This window comes from Pseudogymnoascus destructans (genome assembly GCF_001641265.1).
Source record: "Pseudogymnoascus destructans isolate 20631-21 unplaced genomic scaffold scaffold_20, whole genome shotgun sequence".
NCBI classification, from domain to species: Eukaryota; Fungi; Ascomycota; class Leotiomycetes; order Thelebolales; family Thelebolaceae; genus Pseudogymnoascus; species Pseudogymnoascus destructans.
Window position 1 is genome coordinate 19,727 of NW_020167539.1, and position 26,029 is coordinate 45,755.

General features: G+C 50.6%; 4 protein-coding genes across 4 annotated transcripts; 1 reads left to right on the forward strand and 3 right to left on the reverse strand.

The window, feature by feature from the left end:
• Positions 1–203: 203 nt before the first annotated feature.
• Positions 204–1,303, reverse strand: VC83_07349 (uncharacterized protein). The gene has a single exon (XM_024470922.1). The coding sequence runs from the start codon at positions 896–898 to the stop codon at positions 485–487; it is 414 nt and encodes a 137-aa protein (XP_024321517.1). The 5' UTR covers positions 899–1,303; the 3' UTR covers positions 204–484.
• An 845-nt stretch (positions 1,304–2,148) lies between these two features.
• On the reverse strand, positions 2,149–9,372 carry CCH1 (calcium channel protein). Its single transcript, XM_024470923.1, has 2 exons — positions 3,157–9,372; positions 2,149–3,101 (listed from the first exon to the last, which is right to left on the reverse strand). The coding sequence occupies exons 1-2, from the start codon at positions 8,964–8,966 to the stop codon at positions 2,477–2,479; spliced, it is 6,435 nt and encodes a 2,144-aa protein (XP_024321507.1). The 5' UTR covers positions 8,967–9,372; the 3' UTR covers positions 2,149–2,476.
• A 54-nt stretch (positions 9,373–9,426) lies between these two features.
• VC83_07351 (uncharacterized protein) lies at positions 9,427–12,710 on the reverse strand. The gene is made up of 5 exons (XM_024470924.1): positions 12,332–12,710; positions 12,177–12,271; positions 12,000–12,117; positions 11,852–11,950; positions 9,427–11,800 (listed from the first exon to the last, which is right to left on the reverse strand). The coding sequence occupies exons 1-5, from the start codon at positions 12,509–12,511 to the stop codon at positions 9,818–9,820; spliced, it is 2,475 nt and encodes an 824-aa protein (XP_024321508.1). The 5' UTR covers positions 12,512–12,710; the 3' UTR covers positions 9,427–9,817.
• A 36-nt stretch (positions 12,711–12,746) lies between these two features.
• On the forward strand, positions 12,747–19,345 carry HIR3 (Histone transcription regulator 3). Its single transcript, XM_024470925.1, has 2 exons — positions 12,747–17,090; positions 17,142–19,345. The coding sequence occupies exons 1-2, from the start codon at positions 13,057–13,059 to the stop codon at positions 18,718–18,720; spliced, it is 5,613 nt and encodes a 1,870-aa protein (XP_024321532.1). The 5' UTR covers positions 12,747–13,056; the 3' UTR covers positions 18,721–19,345.
• Positions 19,346–26,029: the final 6,684 nt, after the last annotated feature.

A 26,029-nucleotide genomic window follows, 5' to 3' on the forward strand; every position in this document is an offset into this window, starting at 1 on the left:
CTGTGCTACTTGTTAACTAAGTGATCCTCCTTGCTATAGTTGTGTTTTTTTAGCTCTCTAGCGCTTGCTTAGCACTTCATTTGCCTATTGTAGGTTTTGGTTCTCTGCTTTTAACAATGCTAATTAATGCATTATTTACAATGCACCCTTTGTAAACTAGTTAACAACTGTATAGATTAAGGTTAAAGAGCTATTTTAATGATGTGTAATTTAGTTTCAATGAAGGTAGACTGTAATGAGGCTTTAGTTAGGTTATTTAGTGGCTCTTAGGGGCTGAAGCGCCATGTCCATCCCTAGAACGAAGTATGGAAACAAAATATAACACCGAAAGCCATCATATCAATCATATCCTGTTCCATCCAACCATCATATTCCTTCCAATCAAAGAGGCCCAAAAAAGCCGCCATAACCCCCTCCAAATTGCACAAGTGATCAGAGAACCCTCTCCTTACACCAACATCATCCTTCCCCAGAAACAGAACACTTATAACCCCATCCTCTCCTCAAGCCCCTGCCAAAACACCGCTGGCCTCGGCTCCAAAACCCCAATCTCCGTCCCAAAATCGCGCTCCTCCTCCTCCAAATCCACCAGACTCGACTGTCTCGACAAGATGCTCCTCACCGTCGCAACTGGTGACTGCTGGCGGCGCGCCGTGCGCGGCTGGTGTCGACTAAGCGGGTTGTAAGGCAACGAGCTGAGATCACCGACGGGACTTGCGCTTGAGCTTGAGGTAGCTGAGGGCGCGAAGGAGCCGTGCGGGTTCCAGGATGCGGACGCGGTGGAGGGGGTGCGCGAACGCGTGCCGGATGCTGTGGAGGAGCGGGAGGAGCGGAAGGAGGAGCGGAGTGAGGCGAGGGAGAATGTTGAGCGGAGAGGGGGAAGGGCAGAGTGGCGCATTTTGGGTGAGAGTAATAGTGATGTTGCGGAGTATTGGTGAGGGGCTGTAGGTTTGTTCTTATCGAGCGTGTGGTCGAAGTGGTATATGTGTGTTTACCGTATTATTCTCAGTCGATTGCCGTGAGATTGAAAGATGGGTGGAAGCCTGGTATGTAGTGTGTGAAATAAAGAGGTCCAGCCGAAGAATCTTAGTTGGGTATGTAATATAAAAACGCTCAATGTCGAACCCCAAAAGCACCTGGCTTGTATAATAATCTGAACGAATGTCTTGCGTTTCTGTCTTCAACGCACTCTCTCAAGAAATCTTCGAATTCGTCACAAACAAAATTACCACCGTTTACCTTTCTCTCTCTCTCCAGAACTCGGAAAAGCAATCGCATTATAAGATGAACTGCCCCCCCGCCCCGGCCCCCTCTGAGACACCGCCCACCATGGCACCACACCCACATATCGACGCCTGCCACGCCTGCTACGCCGCTGATACACGCGCACTGGCCATCTTTCGTCATATTTTCATGGGCGAGGCCGCTGAAGAGGCGGCCCCTTAAACACCCCTGGCACGGCTCTGTGTCGCATGACGTTCGCTTAGGGAGGCACGCTCCGCCGGGTAATGCGTCCAGTTTCGAAGTTGGGGACGAATATTGGGTATATTTTTGAATTCTTTTGCGGTTTTTGGAACAGTGGCGCGAGGGGGGTGATTATAATAAATAGATAGAAATTGGGAAAATCACTCTGACAAAATGTGATTGTTCGTGGTGGAGTTGGCGGTTTGGTGAGGATGTTTATCATGATGCGAGGTGTTTGTGCGGAGTCAGGGGCTACAAGAGTTTCAGAGACTCTCGGCTGCCACTAAACACCACCTCAGCACCGTGGCAGTGCAAACAGTACCTGATAGAGTGGGGAAAATCAAGGGGCGATCAGAAACATTTTCTTATCACCATACCCATACTACTCTACCTGTACGAGCTCACCAAAAAAGCATCTGCCGCCACCGCGATCCCAGCCAGAACAACTCAGCCGGGGATATCTCGTCCCTCCTCCAACCGCCGTGAAACACCGTTTGCAGTCTATCGTTACTCTACGCTCCGCATCACCAGCACAACAGGCATGATTCACCTTCCCTCCGCGACGCCACAAACATCGCCTGCAAAAAACAGTCTGATCATTTCATCTAAGGTATCATGCTTTCTATCGGTACTATACAGCCCCCTCCCTGCCTGGACTCCCTATCATCCCCCCTCCATCACCATCCCCGCTCTCACGCTCAATGCACACCCCGTCCCCAAAAACAAAACCATCATGCGCCAAAAACTCCACGCCATGCACCCATCAGGGCCTTGTCCCCTTGTGGCGGAATCCAAAAGCAGCCTCGCTGCGCCTCCCAGAACAGGAAGTCAGCTGCAGAGGCATCAACGAAGAGTGCAAAAAAATGAACCCGTAACTTAAGCCATTAGCCAGGCCACACCCCCCCAACCACAAATACACCCCGCTCATCAAACGTCTCTCATGCCTTGCATGCACCCCGCCCAGCGACCCATCGCATAGCATCACATGACACCGCCCATTACACCACTGCTCTCACGTCCTCCTATCCCCCGACTTCCTTGTCGTGTAGCTCCGTCTCATACTCGCCCCCCACGCACTGTCATTAAACGCCTCCACAGCCATCTCCCCCGCCATACTGCCACTGCGACTGTGCATTCCCTCCCTCCGCGCGGGAACCATATCACTCATATCCATCGCTGCGCCACTAACCGAGCTATTCGTCCGATGCGGTCGCAATCTAGGGCTGCGACTCGGACTGCTCGTACCGCTGCCGAGCCCGCTAATGGCCCCGCGACTGCCGCGACTGTCAACACTGCCATCGCGTGAATGCAGCCCACCCATCCCCAGCCCACCGATCATATCGCGCAGGCTGGCGTGTCCGTCTGAGAAATCCACTGTCGCGCGCATCGAGCGGCGGGTTTCGTCGCCGTCGGCGGATACGGCGACCGAGCGAGCGTCGGCGTCGTCGCCCTCGACGAAGATCTCGGGTACGGGGAAGGTCGAGATCTCGGTGATGCGCGAGAGTGAGTGCCGGTTGAGGTGACGCCGGAAGCGGCGCGCCCAATACATGGTATCGAAGAAGCCGATGACAACGCGGCGATGGACTTCCTCTTCGACGCGCTGGAGGCGGGCGCGGCGGCGGAGGAACTCGTCGAGTCTGTATTTTGTTAGCTATTTGTATAAAGAAGTAGTGGGGTTAGGGTATGACTTACTTCAAGCTCTTGTTGTCGCTGATGATGTTGTAATGCGCGAGGATCATAAGCACGCTCGTGAACGAAATACCCACCTCCGGGTCTGCGGAAACCATCACCTCCTCGTAGAAGATATTATACAAGTGCCTCCGCTCCCTCACCTTCTGCCCATCAATCCGCGCGATCCGATCGTTGAGCTTCTTGAGATCAATTCCCATGGCACCACTTGTAGTCGCCACGGACGTCGTCCTTGACCCCATCGGCTGGGCCTGCACATCCTCCAAGATACGACGTACAGAGTCCTCCTCATCATAAATACGCATCGCAAAGATTCCCGACAGCTCGCCGAGCAAGCGTGGAAATTCTTCCTTGGTGATATACCCCGTTCCATCCGGATCAAACGTTGCCCACGCCTGCTTGAAGCGGCGCGTCTCCTCGCGGTTGACAATCTCGTGCCCGCTTGACCGCTGGTACACGTATGAGAAACTCTCGTAGATGAGCGACACGAACAGCGACACGAAAATGTACATGCTTAGGATGTTCCATGAGATGAACAGTGCATAGGCCCACGACGAACTGCCGCAGTCACTATCGAAGAAGGTCGTACCCTCCACGCAAAGCGGCGGGCGCATGTTCGCGTAGTCCATCATGATCTGATTCCAGCCCTCGCCGACGGACATGCGGAAGAGCACGATAAGCGCACGCGGGACGTCGCGAAAGTTTAGGTTGTTGGTGCCTTGGCTGCCGAAGCGCGTGAGCCCGAAGGTCTGCGTCATGGCAATGGCGTAGACGAGGAAAAGGATAAGCCAGGTCGCGAGGAGATTGCCAATGCTGGTCAGTGACGCGGCGGCGGTCTTGAACAACTGGTCCAACGCGTTGTTGCGGGGAATCAGGAGCAACGCGATGGAGACAAGGAAGATGTTATGTAGCTGATACAGCGTAACAGAATCATTCTTGGCAAATACCAAAACAGTCGTGACCATTGTCCCCGTTACCGAGACTAGGGAATACAGATCCCACGAGCTGCGCCTGAAACGCGGCCACGTGAGACCGACAATCCGAATAACGATGTTTGCCATATATATGACAGTGAAGAAGAGGAAGAGTGCGTCTCTCGTCCGCGTCCACCAGAACGGCTCGGGGTAGTACTCAAGCATCAACAGTATCAGATGAAGTACCAGTGTAATAGTGACCGTCCGGCTCCAGAGCCCATGCTTCTGCACAGCCTTCTTATAGCACCAATCCTTCCACTTCGGCTTGCTTTTAGTTGACGGCCTCTTCGATGGGGCCACCTGCCGCAGCAGCTTCCGCAGTTCCATCCACGACCGCTGCTCGGCCGTCAGGAACGCCACGCCCGTCTGCTCCGTATATGTGCGCATGAAGACGGAGATGAACAGAGTCAGGACGAACACAGTTGCCATCAGGTTGAACACCACGAAGAACACCGCGTTGCCCTGCGATGCAAAGTCCCGCGGCTGCAACCCGCGGCCCACGATCGACTGCGCGCTCCACATCACGTCAATCCAGCCCTCTTGCGACACGATCTGGAAGAGGATAAAAAGCGAGCTGCCGAAGTTGTCAAAGTCGTAGTAGGGGTTTGCGGGCACCCGCGGGGCAGGGAACGTCCAGTCGCTGCTGAAGGGTGAGCTGTTGAATTCACCGACGCAGTCAGAGAGATTGATGATGCCGCTCCCGCCGTCATTGCAGACTTGCATTTTGCCGTTGAAGAGATTGACACCGTAGATGGCGAAGGGGATCAGCAGCGATAGGGAGACGAATATAGCAGAAAGGACTCGCCACCCTGCGACGAAGATGACGGAGTGAAACGTATCTCTGGCGCTGTCACTGATATGCAGTAAGCGCAGAGCTCTGAGAGCCTTGAACGCCCCAACTGCTCTCGATATAGCACCGTCATTCAAGAACGATGTAATCACATTAATCCACAGAGTAATAAGCACCCATCCGTCAATGAAACCCCATAAACTGCGGAAATAAGCATTCGGCGTCCAGAAACACCCATCAGCAATCATCTTGATAATAGCTTCAACGCTGAACACTGCCGCGAACGCCATATCCGTCCAAACGAACCAGTTCCGCAACGCAAAATTATGCGTCTCAAAATACTCCTTCTGGTACAACGGTGTCGTCACACACGCTAGAACCACCATCGTCAAGATCGCCGCATAGATGAATGCTGAGAATGTATACCACACGATTTTGTTTGGTTCCACGCCGTCGATGCGCTCTGCACCGCGCCCCGGACCCACGATCCGCTGGCAGAACCGCCGTATTGGGTTGTCCGGCTTGAACAGGAACATTGCCGTGTTGTAACTCGGGTGGCGGTTGAGATAGTCGCGCTGGGCGCGCTTGCGTAGTGCAGTTGCTGACACAGCTTCGCGCGCCATAGTGCGCGGGTCAAGGCCCTCGGCGGCATTGGTGATTCGAATACTCGAGTAGAATGGGTTGGGTTCGCGGTGCCAGACTTGCGTGACAAACTTGCCCCATAGCCCTGACAGGGAGCCTGGGGCGATTTCAGGCGCGTTGTCAAAGGTGTGAGAGGTGTTTAGGCCGGGCTGGGGCTCGCCGCTCTCGTCATCGAGGAAGTCACGCACAACGGAAGCTTTGAGCAGCATTTCCATTGTGGACTGGCCATAGTCGAGCGGGTCTTTGGCCTTCTTGGTCTTGCCAAAGCGGAAGATGGTTGAGAGGGAGAGATTGCTCGAGGAGCTGCTGACATCTTTCTTCTGTAGGAAGGCCTTGACCTGCTCGAGGCGCTTTTCGTCCTCGGACACGTCGAAATTCTCTTGAATGACAGCAATAAACATATTTATTAGAATAAAGTACGCCAGGATGGACCAGCCAATAATGAAACTTGCGCCCATCCACGCCGTATTGTGGTGATCGTTATATGTTTGCACATTGTACAGGATGCTCGTCCAGTTCTCACTCGACAGGATTTGGTACAGCCCCAGGAACGCATTCCAGATCGAGAAGAACGTCGTACGCACCGTGTTTCCATCCGAATCGTACGCCGGTATATCGCCCCTAAACATCTGCACCGCCAGGATTGAAATCAGAAACGTGATCAGGAACACGAACAGCACCAGGTTCAGGATACCAGTCGCGTTACCCAACATCTTCTCGATAAGTTTTCGCGTGATCGGCACCGCCCAAACGACACGGTAAACTCGAAGGATCTGGAACACGGTAAGCCAAGCATACGGCTGCCCTGAGTTGCGGATCGGCGGTAAGAGGATGACGGTCGTGACAATGGCGAGAAGTGTGTCGAAACCGTTCTTCCAGCTGCGCGGGAACTTGCGGAAGTCACTGGCAAGGCGGAAGAAGATCTCGATGTCGAGCGCGAAGGTCACCATGATCTCGGCCACGAAGATAAAGTTCGCGCGCCTTACGGACATAGTCGCGCTGCGGCAGGCTTGGCTCACTATGCCAAACATGATGACAAGGATCCAGAACCAGAAGGATTGTCTGTAGATCTTCTTGAGAACGGTGGAACGACTGCGGGGCTTGACTTCCTCGACAACGGCGACGGGGGTGTTGATCATTGTGAAGGCGCTTCGCTTACTCTCCTCTCTAATGACTTGGAAGGAGGACGTGATGACGGCGATGAGTAAATTAGTGAGCCACAGCAACATGATAACGATCCCGGCTGCGAAGAATAGCGCTGCAGCTAGGTAATCGGAGTTCGTAGTGTAGTACATCAAATCCGTAAACGTATTCGCGCTCATGATAACAAAGACAAGCTCCAGCGAGTTGACAATGTTGTCGAAGCTGACTGTTCCATTATACAGTGATTCGCCTTCAATACAGAGGGAGCCTCGAGGACAAAGATAACCCTTACTCGCACGGGCACCACTCGTCCCATCCTCGAAGGTCCACGGAAGTGCAATCCCCGATATCTTATCAAGATGCCCACCACAGAGCTTGAAATCTTTTGTGTAATTCGACTGCCCCTGCGGATCAACCCATGTGCACGTGCGACTGAAACTTGACTTGAACGCCTGTACGCCCACAATGGCAAAGAGCAGCCAAAAGAAGCCGATAAGAAAGGACACGTTGACCAGCAACGGAGCTGCTTTCTTCAAGCTCTTGAGGATGATAGCCGTACCATTCGTCAGCCACAGCAGTCGAAGGATTCGCAGGCAGCTAATCATTTTGAACAGGTATAGATGCTTCCGCATCTCCACCCCCGTGATTCCGATAGCGAAGGATATCCAAAACGCAACAACGGCAACGATATCGATTCTGTTCAGCGAGTGGCGGAAAAATGCTCGCCGCGCGAGCTGGTACCGCTGCTGCTCCTCTACTGTAGTGGGATACGCCACTGGGGTTTTCATCGCTGTTGTAAACGTCCGACTGATAGCTTCCGAGATAGGGGGCGCATCAAGGTGCCTCGGCACTCTGACGGACTGCTGCCTCCGCGGCCCAAAGAAAGTCATATACTTGGACATGAATGTAGTCTTAAGCCCCTGGTTCACATCCGTGCGCGTACTGTACTCCTCCGCGTTGAAGAAGAATCCCGACACGATGATCTTGGCCGTGATCTCCAGCGTGTAAATTGCAAACAATGCCAGCATTGCGTAGTCCATGGGCGAGCCGCTCCAGGTGTTCGGCTTGGGGTCCGTGAACGAGTCCTTGCTCGATTCCACCGCCAGCAGAACCGTCTGTAGGATTATCAGTATTAGTATTATCGGCTCCGTCCACGGGTGCACTAGGAATTCGCAGAGGCGCATCCGTATGTAATTGTCTGGCGCAAAGACGCGCAGGCTGTTCCCTCGTAGAGGGTTCGTAATCGGCCACGGTGGCGCTGCCGGCTCCTCGAGCAGTTCGGCTGTAGGGGTCGACGGGACCTTCTCGATGGGCAGTTGTTGCATCTCAGGTCCATAATCCGTATTCTCCTCGTCCGTGACAAGTATAGGCGGAAGCCCGGAATTAGGCAGCGTTTCATCTGCTGAGTCCTTCCTTCGATATGCCGGCTCAGGCAGCTCGGCGTCATTACTGAAATTAACCACTCGCTGTGACATAGCGCGCATCATAGACCCTGCCCGTGTCAACGGCCCTGCGTTCGACGGCGACGGCGACGGTGACAGACGCCGCGAATCTGGACTCAGACTCTTCCCAAAGCTGCGTGACCGCTCCCGCCCGCCACCCCGCCCGTTCGGCAATGACCCCAGGTTATCACCCAGCCGCGACTGGCGCGACGTCTGTGGGGAGTCGAAGCGTACGCTCTGGAAACTGGTGCGGTCCCGGTCTGAAGACTGCCTCGGCGTCGAGGGGTTTGGCGCCCCGCTGATGGGTGCAAGGTAATTCGAATCCGTGAGCCCGACCTGATCCGAGTCGGTTGTAGTATTAAAATACCCATCCCCCATATCCCCGTATGTCTGCGGACCATTAGGCGAATTGCCCACATCTCCCCGTCCGTAACTCGGGCCATACGGGTCCGGACTCCGCGGCGACGTCGGTTGGTTACTCGACGGCATGCTCAGTCCGACGATGGCCATCTGGAAGGCATGCGAGTTTTCCACCGGCGAGCCGCCCGACAGCTCGTCCTCCGCGCTCGGTTGCATGTGCTGGCCGCTCGGCAGCAGCACTCGCAGCGTCGGGCTCGGCGAGCTGTCGTCTAACCGCGAGTATCGTACTGCTGAGCCCTGCGTGGCTGCATTGCCAGTCATGAGGCTGCGGCCTCGGGTGTGTCCCCTGTGCTCACCCTCGCTGGGGCCAGCGTCAGTGTCGGGGGGGCGGGAGAGGTTCTGGAGGGGTATCGATTGCGGCGGGGACTGGGAATGCCGCGGCGACGGGTTGTTGGATGCCATTGCGTCGGCGCGCTGGTGGTTGAGGTTCAGGTGAGGAGGTGAGTGAGGTTCGGAAGTTGGTGGTTCCTGGGGAGACGTACGCGCGACGGAGGCATACGAGGCGGCGATCTCCTTATCGATTGGAGCTCATGATGCTGACACTATAGAGGGAGAGAGTATTCGCCGCGTGCAGAGAGTTGGTACGGTAACGGACCGTTTAAATCGTAGATTGGATGTTCCTGAGGGTCGTTGAAGGTGTCGGGGTCGTCGATGGCAATGGCAGCTCTGGGGCGTGTTTTGAGGTTGTTGAAGGGACGGGTTTTGGGAGTTTTGGGGTTATGCGGTTCAGCTTTCGCGACACTGGGGTCTGACGTCCTGGGCTAAAAATAGAAAATAGAAAATAGAAAATAGATTTGGAGTATTTATTGTTGCAACGACGAAGACAAGATCAACAAGAGGGTAAAAATAATTCAATTATTTCCACAATTTGAATACAGTGATTGTATACAGCTAGAATTAAATGTAAGAAGTTAGGATAAAAATGCTCTTTACCGTCGAAAAACATCATTTTTCATGTGGAGCGTCTTTAATTAACTTAGTGCCTTTAATTACTTTTAATTACTGGCTATTTCCGGCTTGGCGGCGAGGAGCTATACGAGAACGTGTATAGGGATAATGGCGATAGCATGGAGAACTCCATCTCTAGTATTTGGTACCCCACGTTCTAAAGTTCTAGAGACTAATCAGATGACAATAATACTCTTCGATAACTGGTAGGTCTATCGAATCTCTGATCATCTACGTATATCGTACATCCTCATCCCATCACGTCCCTCCTCCATATCAAATTCCCATCCCCAACGTCTGAACCCTTACATCCCCTCTCTCCCTGCCCACCTTCCCGGCTCGCTCGCCTTAACCGGAGGACTCAAATCCTGCACCATCGGACTGGGACTCAGCGGCTCGATGGCTGGAATACACGTCGGCGTTCCCATTCCCACACTTCCCGAGAAACTCCCCGCCCCATTCGCCGTCACTGGCCGCGGTGGCGACTGCTTCGTCGGCGACATCCCTGCGCTCGTCGGTGGCAGCACAGTGTTGGATGCGTAAGGTGTGCGAATCTGCGCTGGCGTGGAGGTGGGGAGCGCGTATCGCGGTGGTGGACCTGCGGCGCTGGAAAAGGAGGAGCTCGGTGTGGAGGGCGGGTTGAGCACGGGTGCGCTGGCGAGGGGAGAGGGAAAGGAGAGTGACGAGCGGCGGCCACTCTGGTCGTAGGGCGCGTACCGAGCTCCGTTAGGGGCCGGGGCGGATGCTACGCTTGCTGGTGCTGGCGGCGCATGACCGCCGCCGTTGATGAGGGCGTAATTATGTGGTGGAGCAGGAGGCGGGAAGCTGTTTGGGCTGTGTGGGAGGGGCGAGGAGAATGGGCTTTGCTCGTTGAGTTGTGCGCCGAAGACGGGACGGGCGGGCGTGCTTCCGTTCATGGGTGGTGGCCAGTTTGGCGCGGCTGGCACAGTGCCTTGGCTCAGTGGTCTGCTGTCAAAGGTTGGGAATGGCGCAGCGGATAGGTTTGCACTGCCGTTGGAGTAGGCAATGGGCTGTCTGGCTAGCTGGCCGTTCGAGTAAGGAGAGCCATAGGGCGATCTTGATGGCGAGGAGTGGACGAGTCTGTGCTTGAGAGGCGAAGGAGGGCTGCGGACTGTCTCGTCTTTCTGCTGCGGCAGCACCAGCGCCGCGACAGGAGGAAGGGTCGGTGGCGCATTCGCCGTGAGAGGAGGAAGTGTTGGTGGCGCATTTGAAGCTGATGATGTTGGCCTGTTGAATTTAATTGTTATCGGCGGCCGTTTCTTAGCCTCTTCTGCATCCTTAGCACGACGGATGCACGGCTTGCAGACGAACTGGAAGTCGTCCCGGTTGGCATCAGCGTCGCTAACGCCCACACACTTGGTGTGCTGCCACACGTTACACTTCTCGCAGGCGATGCTGAGAGTGCCATCGTCAACATGTCCGTACGCGCCGCAGATACAATCGAACACCCAGTCACCATCCTCCTCTTGGAGCTCATCAAGCGCCGCCTTCTTTCGTTCAATCTCCGCCTTGAGGTGGCGTTCGGAAAGGCGACCTTGGCCAGATTCGAGTTTCTTGTTGTCCTCTGAGAGATTGGCAAGCTCCTCTTCGTGCAAGATCCGGCGTGCCTCGCGTTCTTTGAGGCGCTGTTCACGGGTCTGCATGCGCGACTCTCTTTCCTTCTCCAGCTTTCTCCACTTCTCCTGTTCCTTCTTCGCCATAGCAAGCTCCTCTTGGTGCTTCCGTTCCTCTTCGCGCGCTTCTTCTTCTTGGCGCTGATGCTCTAGTTTGCCAGCGATTCTGCTGGACCTTTTGGCGGTGGCTAATTTCTCTAGATTGAGTAATTCGCGCTCCTTCTGGAGCTGTTTGCGCTTGCGCGACTCTTCTTGCTTCTCCAGCAAGGGGAGGAGATCATCAACTAGTCGCTGCCTTAGAGACTTTTCGTTCGGGTCGCGCGACTTTGCAAATGAAGCAATGGCGTTGTTCAATTCGTCCAGAGTTATTGCCAGACACTCCCACTTGATGCCACCAAATCCATCGTCCTCGACAGCTTTGTCTTCCTTGACCTCTTCGGTTTCCTCGGTCTCATCCTCGCTGTCGCTGGCAGGTACTCGGGACATCTTTCTACGCTTGCTCGCTCTCACTGCAGCTCTGGCTTTCTTGGAGTTCTTCTTGGGGGTAGCTTTGGGTGCAGGCGGTGGCGGGGGTTCTGTCTGGCGATACAGCCTATTGTCGTCTAGAACGATGTATGTTCGGTCCTCAGAGTCCCATCCGAAGGGTTCAACGCGCTAGATTTGATATCAGTACCGATGGGAGCAAGTGCTGAGGAGTAGGCGTACCCAATATGTTTGTTCTGAATCCTTCTGCTCCTCCATTCTTTCCCTGATTCGGTCGGGGTTCGTGAACGTCCATTGCGTAAGCTGTTGTAGAACTTTGATCTAGAGACCATCGTTAGTACGTCGGTGCGAGGGTATTGTAGAGTCTGACCTTTGTGAAGATATCAAACTCGGCGAACTTGGCAGGCTCCTCTTCGGTGCCAAAGGGGTTGCGCTCTGGCGCTTTCGCAACATACTGTCGGCGCGTATATTCATCAAAAATCTCTGGGCTGCGCATCGTTAGTAGTTGTACGCGAAATCGTGGATATCGTGCATGGACAAAGCCTACGTTAGGCCCCTATGAGAAGAGACAAACTTCAAGAGCGCGAGCCCTATCTCTGCGAGTTTTGTCGAGTGAGGCTTCAGGCATTCCATCTCAAGATCCTACGATAAGTATCAGTATTGGCCAGTGGATTGATTCAGCATTATTGCGACGAGTCGTACCTCGATATCCAGATCCTCCTCGAGCTTCACGGCCTTTCCAAAGAGGAATATCCATTGCGCAAGATTTGCGAATTGCCACATGTTCCGTATTCGTCCAAGCAGTCCAGGCTCTTTTGACGCAGGAGTACGAGCCTCAACAGCCTCCACCTCCTGTCGTCCGCGCTTCCTAGAGGAAACCATCTTGGCAAGTCGTTGAGTTTGCGAGACAAGGATTCCAGAACGCCGATGGCGAGACTTTTAAGAGGAGAAAGGATGCGGTAACGGCAGTATAGTTGTTCTCATCCGTTAGTTATAAAGTGTGTAACTCTGATATAGCACTGCTGAAAAACACTATTCGAAGGCCTCCTGAGTTCGTAGAAAATGCCCCGTCGTTGACGCGATGAAGCCGACGCGAAAAGGTAATGGTACAACGTAATGGACTGGGTCTCGCTAAAATAAAATTCCGGTCACGTGTAATCAGCGCCAGTTTGTGTTCCAGCCTTGCCCAGAAATAGGTTTAAAGTTAGACCAATCAGATATTTGAAATTAAGCCAAATATGTAGTTGGCGGCGACTTCTGGTGGCAACGCAGCAACGCAATCATTATCCCACAACATCATTTGAATGCGTGGACCTCTCGGAAGCCACTGGTGGCTATAAACGCACGAGAGGCAGTCATTCGAGCCCAGATTAAGATGCGCACATAGTCGAAGTCCCTGGTTCCATTGACGCTACGAAGACAACAAGATGTCTGCATTCACAGCATTGAATGTTGAACCCGACGAGAACCCCGAAGATGACTTCGATCACACGCGTGAAATCCAACTAGAGGAGGCCCTGAAGCTCTACCAAAATGCCCTGAAGCTGCACGCACAGGGTCCAACATACTATGAGCAGGCCGCCGAGGCCTATGATAAGCTATTCAAATCCGATGTTTTCAAATACCCCGAGAGTCTATTAGACTTCACGCAGGATATACCCAGCGTCAACCTGGAGCCCGAGCCTGAGCCTGAATCACCACTCGAAGTTGCGTTTGCGCCGACCTACGATGATGGACCCAGCACCCTACCGCAAATTCTCTACCTCGCATATAAGAACCATGGACAGTTTATTATGGACTGCCTCAAACACCAGATGAAGATTGCACCGGCTATGCCACTAAGTGGTCTGGCACCGCAGGCACAGCATGCCCTTGAACAGTTCACCCAAGCCCTGGCACGGGACGAATCAGATACCGAGCTTTGGCGGAGAGCTGCCCGTGTAGGCGAGCTGCTGGGAAGCAACACAATTTCGAGATATTGCTTGGAAGCTGCCGTCGAAGTTGACGATGATCCTACGCTCGGCGAAGTAGACCCAGGGAACCCTGAAGAGGGATTTGCGGGCATACAGCTGAAAGAGCTGCTGGCCGTTTTGTCGGATAATATGGCGCTGTCTCATCCGGTTATGGCTCCATACGTGAGGAAACATATGCCCATGAAGTTGAAGAAGTACCTGGACCCCTATCCATTTCTCAGCAAACTCCCAGCTAGGGATGATGACGACGCGGCCAGCGCTGCGACACTGGAAGGACCCGGTCTAGGGGAAGTTAAGACATTCACTTGGAACTCGGTCGCAGAGGCTATCGGCAGAATATTCGACGCATATAACGGCGAGAGAGGCTCAGCATTGAAGCTTACAGGAGGCGAATCCATCACTCTGCAACTGCCGGAAGGCGATATAGAGATGATCGACCCCGAGGTGGAGACCCAGCAACTACCTGATATTGCGGTGACTTCAAGCGAGATAACGCCCCCAGCCGCGGATAACCGCCCAGGAGGACAAGAACTGCAAGAAACTACGCAAGACGGAAACGAGGTTAAAGCAGAGGAAGAAGAATCACCACCACTCACTCGAAAGCGCTCACAATCAACGGCAGGCCTCCCCGAAACCCCAGAAGAAGAGGCTGGCACGCAGAAGAGGAGCAAGAGGATCCGCAACAGGGATACTCTGGGCGGCGAGAGCGCTCTTCCGGCAGACCCTAATATCAGCCTCAAATGTGCATACGACGCAATGTGTAGTGGAGATCAAGAGATGTTCTCGTACATTGACGGCGTACTAGACAAACTTAATGTCAAGGAACTTGGCAAGGCATCCGATATCCAGGCTCTCGTGGATCCCGACAGGCCAGAGGTTAAAAGCTCCGTTCAGAATATTGCAATGCGTGACTTGCGAGATCTTATTCACAAGTGGGACTCTGCTCTCGCTGCAAAATTTCAGTCGGGCAATGGCTTGGACATTATGGGGACCGCTGCTGGCCTCCAGAATAATGGCCTTACCGCGTTTCTTGAACATTCAAAGACCGAATCATTAAAATCACAAACTCAAGCTGAGCCTACTAGTGCCGCTGGGATCTCAACTTTCGCCAAGTTGGTAAATGGGAATTCGCTCACTATCCAGGAGGTAGCATACCAATACTTTAAAGCAGTTTGCTCCAGTTATATAACCACGTTGTGGCCAAGTACCCTGAAGAACGAAAATATAAAGCTGATGGATACCATGGATTCGGTGTTATATTCGCAGCTGGACACAGAATACCAGGAACTACAATATAAAGATGTGGAGCTTGCGGACTGGGAACAGCTCAAAGAGTTTGCGCAGATGATGTTGGAGCTTCATCTAGATCATTATATCAGCATTGGCAGACCCCAGAAAGCCGACGATGATAGCGCGTGCCAGACAGCTAAGGGAAGGCTTGATAAATGGGCGATGCTCACTTCAGACATCATGCAAGGCCAACCAAACGATCCCGATAGTGAAATCGTGATGAGATACCTTTGGGCTTCAGTTTTACTAGCTAATGCCACGGAGCATGTTAGCCGAGAGCACATGGTTCTTTGCTGGGCTGATCTACAGAGTCTACTGCAAAAATCCGAAACTGCAAAAATCGAACTATATAACAATGTCGCCATGCCGGAGGTGTCTGCCGCAGCAGCAGATCGTGAAATCTCGAGGCTTACAACCATGGACTTCTTCCTGAACCTCTTCAAAGACAACTCCGACCCTACGGCGATCATTGAGACACTCGAGCCTGTGATCGATGACCCAACCAAAATTAGTGAAGACGAGGAAGGTGATGCGGCGAAGGAACCCGCGCCTGAAGTTGTTATGTCGCCAGCCACGCGAGATATGCGGAAATTCCTCGAGAACGGCACCCCCTCTCTCCGCCTGTATCTATGGCAGCGGTTGAGGGAAGCTTATCAAGAAATAGAATACCCCACGAGAGTCTTTTCTTGCCATCTCAAATGCATCGAAATCATCGTCGAGTACCTTCAATCCCCAACGTTCAGTCAAATACCCCAAGAAGCTCGACACGCTGAGCTACTAGGCTGTATCAAAACTATAGACGAGTTGTTGGTTAAGGCTTTGACGCTGGCGCTCAACGATCAGACTGCTTTTGAGATTGTGGATGAGTCGCACCTGGCGGCATCAACCACCGCTATTGCGAATCTGTGCCGCATTTTGCACACTGGCACTTTGATGGAGGACCAAGTCACCGCCGGACTTGTGCCCGATAATACTACGGTCGTGTCGAAAGAAAAGGGGAAACCTAATCAGACCTTATTGAAGGCTTTCCTACTACGATTATCCGAAATGGCAATCCGAAGTTGGGCACTTCTCTACACGCTGGTGAGAGAGGGCGTCTCACAAAACAAGGGCCGCTTTACGGCACCAGACAATGACTTATCTACATATTTGGCGACGGTTCTTCACACCTTGGGTCTTCGAGTGCGCTGCGAGCGCTCAAACAAGATTTTCCTCAAAATGATGAAGGTCGAGTTGATCCGCATGAAGTATGTAGACAAGTGGGAAGATTATCTTGGCCAGGTCTTATGGGACCTTTATGGACTACGATTTGGAGAAAAGATTGGCGTTTTTGAGATTATGGACCACGGTTGTGATCGCGAAAAATTGGACAGGCGGACTGCCATGTCCTTGGTTGAATACGTTGTCCTGCTCGCCAACAGAAAGAGCATGAGGGATCTTCTACGCGATGAGTTACGGAGCACCATTGAATCTATGCAGCAAGTACTCGGGGCCGCGAAGACAAACGCACAAACGAGCCACAACTTGCGTAATATAACAGAGTACTTGAAGTTATCCGTGAGCCCCTTACGCCTGAACAAGGCCTTGAAGGGGATGGAGTATATAGATACTCTTCCGGTCAACACTACGGAATCAGGACTGGCCGAGAAGGGCTGGTACTTCCTGCTGGGAATGATATCTCTTTCTAAGTTTCGTGCACAGAAACGTACTCAGGCTGGCGCTACCGATGATTTAAAAGTGGCAGCAAGCTTCTTCCGCCTACAACTTCAGTTTACGGCCGAGCACTGGGAGACCTGGTATCGCTTAGCCCAATGCTTTGATTCGGAACTAGAGGAAGATGTGATGTGGTCGACGGACAAACTGAATAGTGACCAAGCTCCATTGATTTCTGAGCAACGTTCAGCTATACACTGTTACACCATGGCAGTCTCAACGGCGATGCGCACAGCCAACCCGTCGTTCGAGACAGCGGAAAATATGTCAGATGTATTCCAAGACTTTGGCCTTCGTATATACTCGTCGTCGCGAGATCCGTTCCGCATGGAAGCTTTTTATATGGATGATTTCGAACGCCACATGAGTGGTCCATCAGGGATGTACAAGAAAAACGTCCATGAGGAGTTGACTCGCTACAAGGCCTGGCGTTTTGCTGCCGAACTTTTTAAGCGCGCTATTGCCAAGAAACCCAATAATTGGATGTAAGTTTATCTCCTATTCGAGCTTAGCAGACATACTAATACGATATTTAGGAGCCATTATATGCTCGGCAAATGCTATTGGAAAATGTTCACACGCGTTGAAGATGAGCCGGATGCCAGGGCTAGGGCAGGAAGGCCTACAGTTGCGGCTCTTGTTCAAGTACTTGAAAGGGCTATCGAGACTGTCCCCAAGCCTCGTGACAGCCGTTCTGACCCAACGCTTGAGCCGCACTATAAGATAGTGACTGTGATGCACAAGCTCGTCCAGTTTCGTCAGATTGACGCACAGGAAGCAGCCAATATCCTTCAGCGACAGCACTATCCGATCAAAAAAGGCGAACAAGTGGTCATCACTGATGATGCTTCGTGGGAAGCCTATATCGTCGAATGTGTCCGCCATCTACGCAATCTTGACCGATCCAATTGGCAGCATCGCTTCATCGCCCGCTCTGCGCACCTTATCTACGACAACAACGAACAGGGCAACGCTGTCATATTAGCTACCCGTGCTGAACTAAGCATGAGTATCTTTACCAAGACCATGGTCGTCAACGTCTGGAAGCCGGAAAACGAGCGGCCGGGCCGCCACTGCGTCTACATGTCCAAATATGTTCTGTGGATGGTGCATTTGCTGGCGCAGCTCGACGACAGGGCCAGCATGGAGATGTTGACGAAGCGCGTGAGGAAGAAACAGATGGAGTACTATCACTTTAATGAGGTGTGGACTGCGTGCTGTCTGGCATACTGCAAACTCATCCGCCGAGCTGGCAAAATCGATCTCAACCAGGACGAGCTCGTGCGGTCTCTGCCACCGGAGGACTTTGAGGAGATGGCAACGGACTTGGAGCTTTGGGTCGACAACCTGCATACGCCGCATGCCTCCTTTGACCACCTAAGGGAGTCGCTAGACTTAAAGAAGTTAAACGGCAACCTCATGAAGGCAATGCCCATTGATGACCTCATCGTCGACATCTACTCCTCGCTAATTTGGGAAGTCGGCCGCCACCTAACCAAGGAGCGACGAGTCCGCGAAGCGGCAGAGGCGGCGGCGCGACCACCTGTAGTTGAAGCACCGCAGCGACAAGATCCGATGAGCATGAACAACTTAATCAATAATACCGACAGCTCTGTCACGCCGATGCAAGGTGTCATAGAGTCTGCGCCGAAGCCAAAACCTAAACCCCCTGGGCGCAGGGAGATTCTGAGGAGGGCGGAGGTACTCGCCAATCGCGGACATGAGGTGAAGGAGAAAGAAAAGGAAAAAGAGAAGGAGAAACCGGCGGGTAAGGCTGAGTCGCACAGGCTATCGGATCTACAGAACCTACTGAGGAGGAGGAGTAGGGATAAGCCGTCTAGATCCGCCGAGAAGGATGAGGGAAGCAACCAGGGTCACCAGGAGGACCATGACGATGATGATTGTGAGGGGGGTGACGCTGATGGCGAGGGAGGGAGCAAGGGTAATGGTGACGAAGACGCACATAGTAGTCCGCCTGGTAGCGTGCATGATAGCGCGGACGACGAGAGCGACCTTAGCGACGCGCCTGGGCCAGTTGAGAGGATGCCACAGCCGTCGATTAATGGCTGGCACAGCGAGGCGCAGGATGCGGGTAGGGAAGCGCGAGGGGGATAGGATGATGGTCCTTGTTTTGATACAGGGATTATGATATTTTACGGGCTTGCTTGAACTTAGCTAGAGTATAGGGAAGCATGATTTCACTTTCGGGGAATGGGGAATGGGAGGAGGGGAAGGGAAGATCTGTGATCTCTATACTAGTACCAGGCATTAGGAAGGCAGATATAGATAATATGTTGATCCCTTTAGCTATAGTTAGCAAGCAAGTGAGTATAGTATGTAGGCCCATTAGCAATTGGCTCTAACAATCCCATCATACCTCGGTTAGAACTGCTATACTAGACGACTGTCACGCTAAAAGCTTGTTAACGTACGGATCTAACTACCGATGCGTCGTAGATATAGAGCTTTAGCCTATGCGGTGCTAGGGGCCCTGTCCGCCATCAACCCCTATAAGTCCCTACTACTACAACTACTAAAGCCACTACTACTACTAAAGCTACTATAACTGCCACTACTACTGCTAAAGCTACAATATTAGCCTATTTAGAGATAAGGAGGAGGCACTATAGGACGTAGGAGGCACAAGCTAGATACAAAGTGAGATGTTTTAACATCTATAAGCTAGTACTACAAATCCTATTGTCTAACGTACATGTATAGCGAAAGCGCCAAACAAGCGAAAGCGCCAAAATGATGCGGTGACCAAACCCCCCAACTAAATGTTAAATTCCTCAACAACAAAACATGCCCCATAAAAACGATGAAAGCCAATTAGTGCTAGCTATCCAGGCTATGCAAAGCGACCCAAAGTTACGCCTTCGAGTTGCTGCTAGGATCTATTCTGTGGACCACCGCAAGCTAGGTCGTCGTCTAGAAGGTGTACCTTCACGACGCGATATCCAAGCCAACTCACGGAAATTAACTAACCTAGAGGAGTCCGTCCTTGTTCAGTATATACTCGACCTAGCTGCCAAAGGGTTTCCTCCTCGGCTGTCTGTTGTTGAAGATATGGCAAGTCGACTACTTGCAACACGCGACGCGTCACGCGTTGGGTCGCGTTGGGCTTCAAACTTTGTTAAGCGGCGTGTAGAGCTCCAGACACGCTTTCAGCGCAAATACGACTACCAGAGGGCTAAGTGCGAAGATCCAAAAGTTATTAATGGCTGGTTTGAGCTTGTGCGTAACACAATTGCGAAATATGGTATCGATGAAGCAGATATCTACAACTTTGATGAGACTGGGTTTATGATGGGCGTTATCTCAACTGCTATGGTTGTAACAAGCTCAGACGGGCGGGCAAAAGCAAAGAAGGTACAGCCTGGTAATCGGGAATGGGTTACAGTAATCCAAGGCGTTAGTTCTCAAGGTTGGGCAGTACCACCATTTATCATTGTTGCAGGCAAAAACCACCTTACATCTTGGTATGAGAATAGTGGATTTTCAAGCGATTGGGTGATTTCTGTTACTGAAAATGGCTGGACTACAAACGAGAGAGGCATGGATTGGATTCAGCACTTTGAGAAGCATACAAAGGCTCGGAGTGTTGGTGGTTATCGCTTGTTAGTCCTTGATGGTCATGAGAGCCACCACTCAGATGAGTTTGAGGAGTACTGCAAGGAACACAACATTATTACGCTTTGTATGCCTGCTCACTCTTCTCATCTACTCCAGCCACTTGATGTTGGCTGTTTCGGCCCGTTAAAGCAGGCCTATGGTCGGCAAATTGAAGATATGATGCAGGCTCATATTTCTCATATTACAAAGGATGACTTCTTTCCTGCCTTCCACGCTGCATTTAACACTACAATGACGGAAAGTAACATTCGAGGCGGGTTCCGAGGGGCAGGGCTTCTTCCATTTGACCCTGAGAGAGTGATATCTACACTTGATCTTAAGTTAAGGACACCAACGCCTCCAAGCTCCCGCCCAGGTACTGCTCAACCTTGGGTTTCTCAGACACCAAACAACCCAATTGAAGCTATGTCACAGTCTACATTTATTAAAACTCAGATTTCACGCCATCAAAATAGCTCTCCAACCTCAATCTATGCAGCTGTTGACCAGTTTACAAAGGGTGCATCGCAAATAATGCATCAATTAGCACTGCTAAAGGGAGAGAACCAAAACCTACGACAGGCAAATGAAGTACTAAGCAAGCGCCGGAGAGCTAGGAAAACACGACTACAGCAAGGAGGATCACTTAGTCAACAAGGGGCGCAAGAGCTACAGGATGAGAGGGATGTTGTGCAGCAGGTAGAGCAGGAAATAAGGGCAAGCCGTGGTCGGAAGCCAAGGGAAGAAACCCGTGCCCGTCGCTGTGGCAAGTGTGGTGAGACTGGGCACAATGCGCGCACGTGTCAGATTGTAATAGACACCTCTGAGGAAGAGGACTCCGAGTAGTTTCAATTGATTTCTAATGTTGTGGTAGATTTATCGCAATGTTTGTCGTGAGGGTAGATAATTTTGGCGCTTTCGCTTGTTTGGCGCTTTCGCTATACATGTACGTTATGCATAGTTGATTGTTAGTTCATAAGGGAGTAGTAATAAGAGGAAGTAACAGTCTCTAACACTTATCCTAAAGTAGGCTGCAATTACTAATTGGCTTTAGGAGATGCTAGATGTTATGATGGTTATAAAGGTCATAGTGCTAGTCTAGGTGAAGTAAGCTAGATTAAATCTAAAGAGAGAGGAAGAAGAAAGGAAGGAAGTAAGTAAGGCTATCCCTTGTTATATACAGCTATACGCTTAGCAGTTCCCTATAACCTTAGTGGCTACTATAGGTACTTGTTGCCCTAATTGCTAGCAGCTATAAGCAGCTATAAGTAGCAATTGTAACACTACCTCCCTCCCTAATTAAGATTGATCTCCTAATTAAGAGCAGAATCATTGTGGCTTCTATAGGTATTTTTAGTAGAAAGCTTACATGAGTTTAGGAGCATTGTTAAGATTTGTAGTAGGATACTAAGTGTTGTCTAGTAGGTGGTTCTTCTATGCTACTATATAGAACAACTTCTTCTATAGGTATTTAGAATAAGGATTTCTTCAACTTCCTATTTAAGTTCATCTTCTATGATAATTAGAGGTGGTGGTTCATAGTGTTAGCCTTATAGTGCATCATTTAAATCAAGTCTCAACAAGTTGCTATAAAAAACAGGATGTATCTTCATACTTGCTAGTAATCGTCGTATCCAACTTTTCGCTTCGCTCAAGGTTGGAGGAAGCGAGATGCGCGATTAAGAAATTTGGAGAAGCGAGATGCGCGAGTTCACCGCTACTCCTTAGTAAAACTTTTACCATAGCTATAGACAGTAATTTATATTGTAATCCTATACAATTCATTACATGGAGGGGACTCCTATATCAAATGCCCACAAGTGGCTTGCGGAAAACCCCTCTGAATCTATATCAGTCGCCTGTCGCATTTTCAAAGTGCCTGACTCAACGCTACACTCAAGCATTAAACGCCGTGCTCAGAAGCTTACTCACGGAGGTCAGAATAAGGTGCTCTCTACTGCGCAGTCAGAAGCCCTTAAGAAATGGATTCTTGAGCAGTATCACCTAGGGCTTGGAGCTACTAGAAATATGATATTTTCTGCTGTTTGCCAGCTCCAGAGTCTACACCTACGGCCTCCGCCATCACCAAGCTGGCTTACTAAATATATTAAGAATGAGCTTCAAGAATACCACTTTATTACTACGAAGCCTATTGCACTACAGCGTACGAGAGCTCAAGATGAGCCTACTATTACACGGTGGTTTAAAGAGTACCTTGAGTTTATACAGGAACACCATATAGAGCCGGAGTCAATTTGGAATATGGATGAAACAGGCTTTAGGATTGGAATTCCAGGAGGTGAGCGTGTTATGGTGCCACACGGAGCAAATGAGCTCTACACTCCAAGCCCTGAAAACCGTACGTCTATTACTATCCTAGAGACTGTGTCTGCAGTAGGAAAAGTCATACCACCAGTTTTTGTTATTCCAGGCAAAATACATATGGATTCATGGTACCACACCAACCTCGAAGGCACAGAGCTAGTACTGCTCTCCGACACAGGATTTTCAAACATGCAGCTTGCACTACAGTGACTAGAGCACTTTGCAGAGCACGCAACCCCTCATAATGGGAGCCCCCGAGTTCTAATACTCGACTCTCATGCAAGTCATACAAGCGATGACTTCGTCATTGCAGCAGAAGAGCATGACATCATTGTCTACACCTTCCCCTCACATCTTACACACATTCTACAGCCATTAGACGTAGGGATTTTCCAGCCTTATATGCACTGGCACTGAGTAGCTGTGCTTGCAGCCATACGAGAGATGGATATTACCTACGACCTACAGTCCTTTATGAGAGATCTCACACACATCCGGGAACAGACTTTTAAGGAGTCTACTATAATATCAGCTTTCCGGAAAGCTGGTATTTGGCCTGTTAGCTGTAATACAGCCCTTACAAAACTATGCACCTACTCACAACCTACACCTACGCCTACACCTACACCCCTACCAATCTGGGTTTCTACCCCAAAACCCTCTAATTTTAGGGAGGTAGAAGAGGGGCTACAGCATTGGAAAAACTGGGTTCCGGAGGGCTTTAGTAGCCCCTCAAAAGAGAGATACAGGAATTGGCTTACTGGAACTGAAAGAGGTCGTGGCCTCAGGCCAGCTTACGGAGCTTGATTTACGGACTGCCTGACGGCAGGTTGAGGGTTCTAGGAAGCGGGCAAGCCGAAGCCAGGCCCAGCTTCAATTTGGAGGTGAGCTTCAGGCTGCTCGAGCTCACGAGCTCCGGGCTGAAAAAGCCAAGCTTAAAGCCCGGAAGCTCGCAGCTACAGAAGCCTGAGTAGCCGCCAGGCTATAAACCGGGCTCGGAACCAGCTTAAGAGAGCTGGAATCGAGGCCCGGAAGGAAGAGCGTGCCCGGAAGAATATGTTGACCCAATTATACAAAGAGGGTCTTCCGATTCCTCCGGAGCTCGAGCTTCCAATTCCTGACCCAGAAAACCCTCAAAGTGAGAGTGAGGGCCAGTTTGAGGGTGAGAGCGAGCATGGGAGCGAGCGGAGTGAGGAAGTGATAGTTTTGTAGAATGGCACAATTAGGTATCTTTACATATAAATTACTATGGCATGGTACATATAACATACAATTTGCGAAATCGCGCATCTCGCTTCTCCAACTTTCTCAATCACCCGACTCGCTTCCTCCAACCTTGAGCGAAGCGAAAAGTTGGATACGACGATTAGATCTAGCTAATATGCCACTTGTCTAATTCATTCTAGAATCTTAAATAGACCAACTTGCTTATAATCAAGCTTTTTAGATAGTCTCTAGGTTTTGATATTTCGAGCAGATAGCTATACTCTGTCTCTAATTTAATATCTTAGTGAAGGTTTTCTGTGCTAGTTTGCTATAGTCTCTATCTGAGATTAAGAGAGTGTAATTTGATCTTATAGAAATTCTTAAATATCTTAAGCTATGTCCTTGTGTTCTTGTAAGGTAGTTTAGAACTTGCTATTCTCTATATCAAAGCTCATTATTAGCTCAAAACCCTTGTTTGCAAAAAATGGGCTAATTTTTGCTAAGTCTAATAGAAGAGCATTTGCTATAAATTCTGCCATATAGAGGTATCTAACCTAATTGTCTTGTAGGTAGTTAACATGAGCTTGTAAGTATCATTCTAGTTCTGCATTAAACCTCTTAGTCTAGCCATCTGTTTTAGGGTAGGATGCTGTAGATAGTTTTGTTGTGATTTTCTAAACTTTACATAAGACTTTCTATACTATAGTCACAAACTAGGGCCCTCTGTCTAAAATAATTGAATTTAGCAGGCTATAGTATTTCTATAAATGCTAGAGTAGTAACTACACTATGGCTTCTACTACAGTGCCTTCCTAACCTACAAAGCGTAGAATAAAGTGATGTTCTTTTGTTAATTAACAAGCTACAACATGGATAGCATTGTTTCCTTCACATAATGGTAATCCTATAATGAAATCAAGTAATATGTCCTTCTATAGTTGGTTTCTAACAGGAATTGGTTATAGAAGTCCATTATATGCGTCTCTTGTAGGTTTTGACCTTTTGTATAGATGCTTTGTCATTAGTAGCATTGTTTAAAGCTGCTGCTTTGTTAGTCATCCTCATTACTAGCGAGACCAGTTCTGAGAATTCACTCCAGAACTGAAAACTTCGCTCCAACCCCAGAAAGCTACCCACACCCCTGAACCCTCACTCGAGCTGCAAGTGTAACGCTGACTTCTAAACGATAGAAGACACAGAGGTTCTCTTGCGTAAAGGTTTACTTATCAGAGGAGGCAGGGGATCAGACACAAAGGCTTCAAGTAACACGTTACTAGTATATAACAAATACTGTATTGAGTTGAGCATGAAGCTCCTATCTAAGGAAATACTATCTACTTATATAGTGGCGTCGTGCCTAGTGGACTCCTGGGAACTCACTCGAGTCCTCGGAGTCCTGGACTCTTAGGATTCTTCTAATCATCCTGCGAGTCCGTCACGTGCCTAGTGGACTCCTGGGAACTCACTCGAGTCCTCGGAGTCCTGGACTCTTAGGACTCTTCTCATCATCCTGCGAGTCCGTCACGTGATACTTTCGGAACTACTATTCCCCGCTGCCCCTCCAGGTACCAGGGCCGGTCTCATGCGACCTCCCTCCTTCCTGTCCTGTAGTTGGCCAGCCTTCTTGTTCCATCGTAACAGCAAGGTGCACTTGATATCGTAACAGTCTGCAAGTCCGTACGAGCCAAGATGCCTGCTGTTGTCCAGTTATAGTCGCTTAAAGTATGAGGTTTATATGGTGGTTTTTTGTCGTGGCCGACCGACCTATTGGTCTAGCGAAAGCAGCATATAATGATATGCTATATCCAGGGCTCATAACTGTTGAACTAGCAAAAGTGAATCAATCCACTTCTGCTGTAGTTCTTATAGTCGGGCTATATTATAACAGAGTCACGTGATCTCGTACGAATACCTCCTTAGATTTCAGGTTACAATACAGAGAGAGGGAAGACATAATCATTGGTTCTCAAACCACCGCCTGGAGGCGGTTGGCGAAAGCGAACTGGGACGCGAAAGCGATTGTGGGACACTTCGGGAGCAGACTCACGACGCGACACAACCGACCATGAACACGACTGACAACGTAACAATGCTGTAAATATATATAAGTTATAGAATTAAATAATTAAAAAAGATTTGGATCAATATTGTCAGGCAGTGATTGATCATCACAGCCACCGTCACTTGCATCGTGAATCATGTCGTAGTCCAAGCCTGCAAAGTTCACGTACCCACTCTCCTCGATGGCTAACAGTCGGTCCGCCTCCTCCTCCTCCTC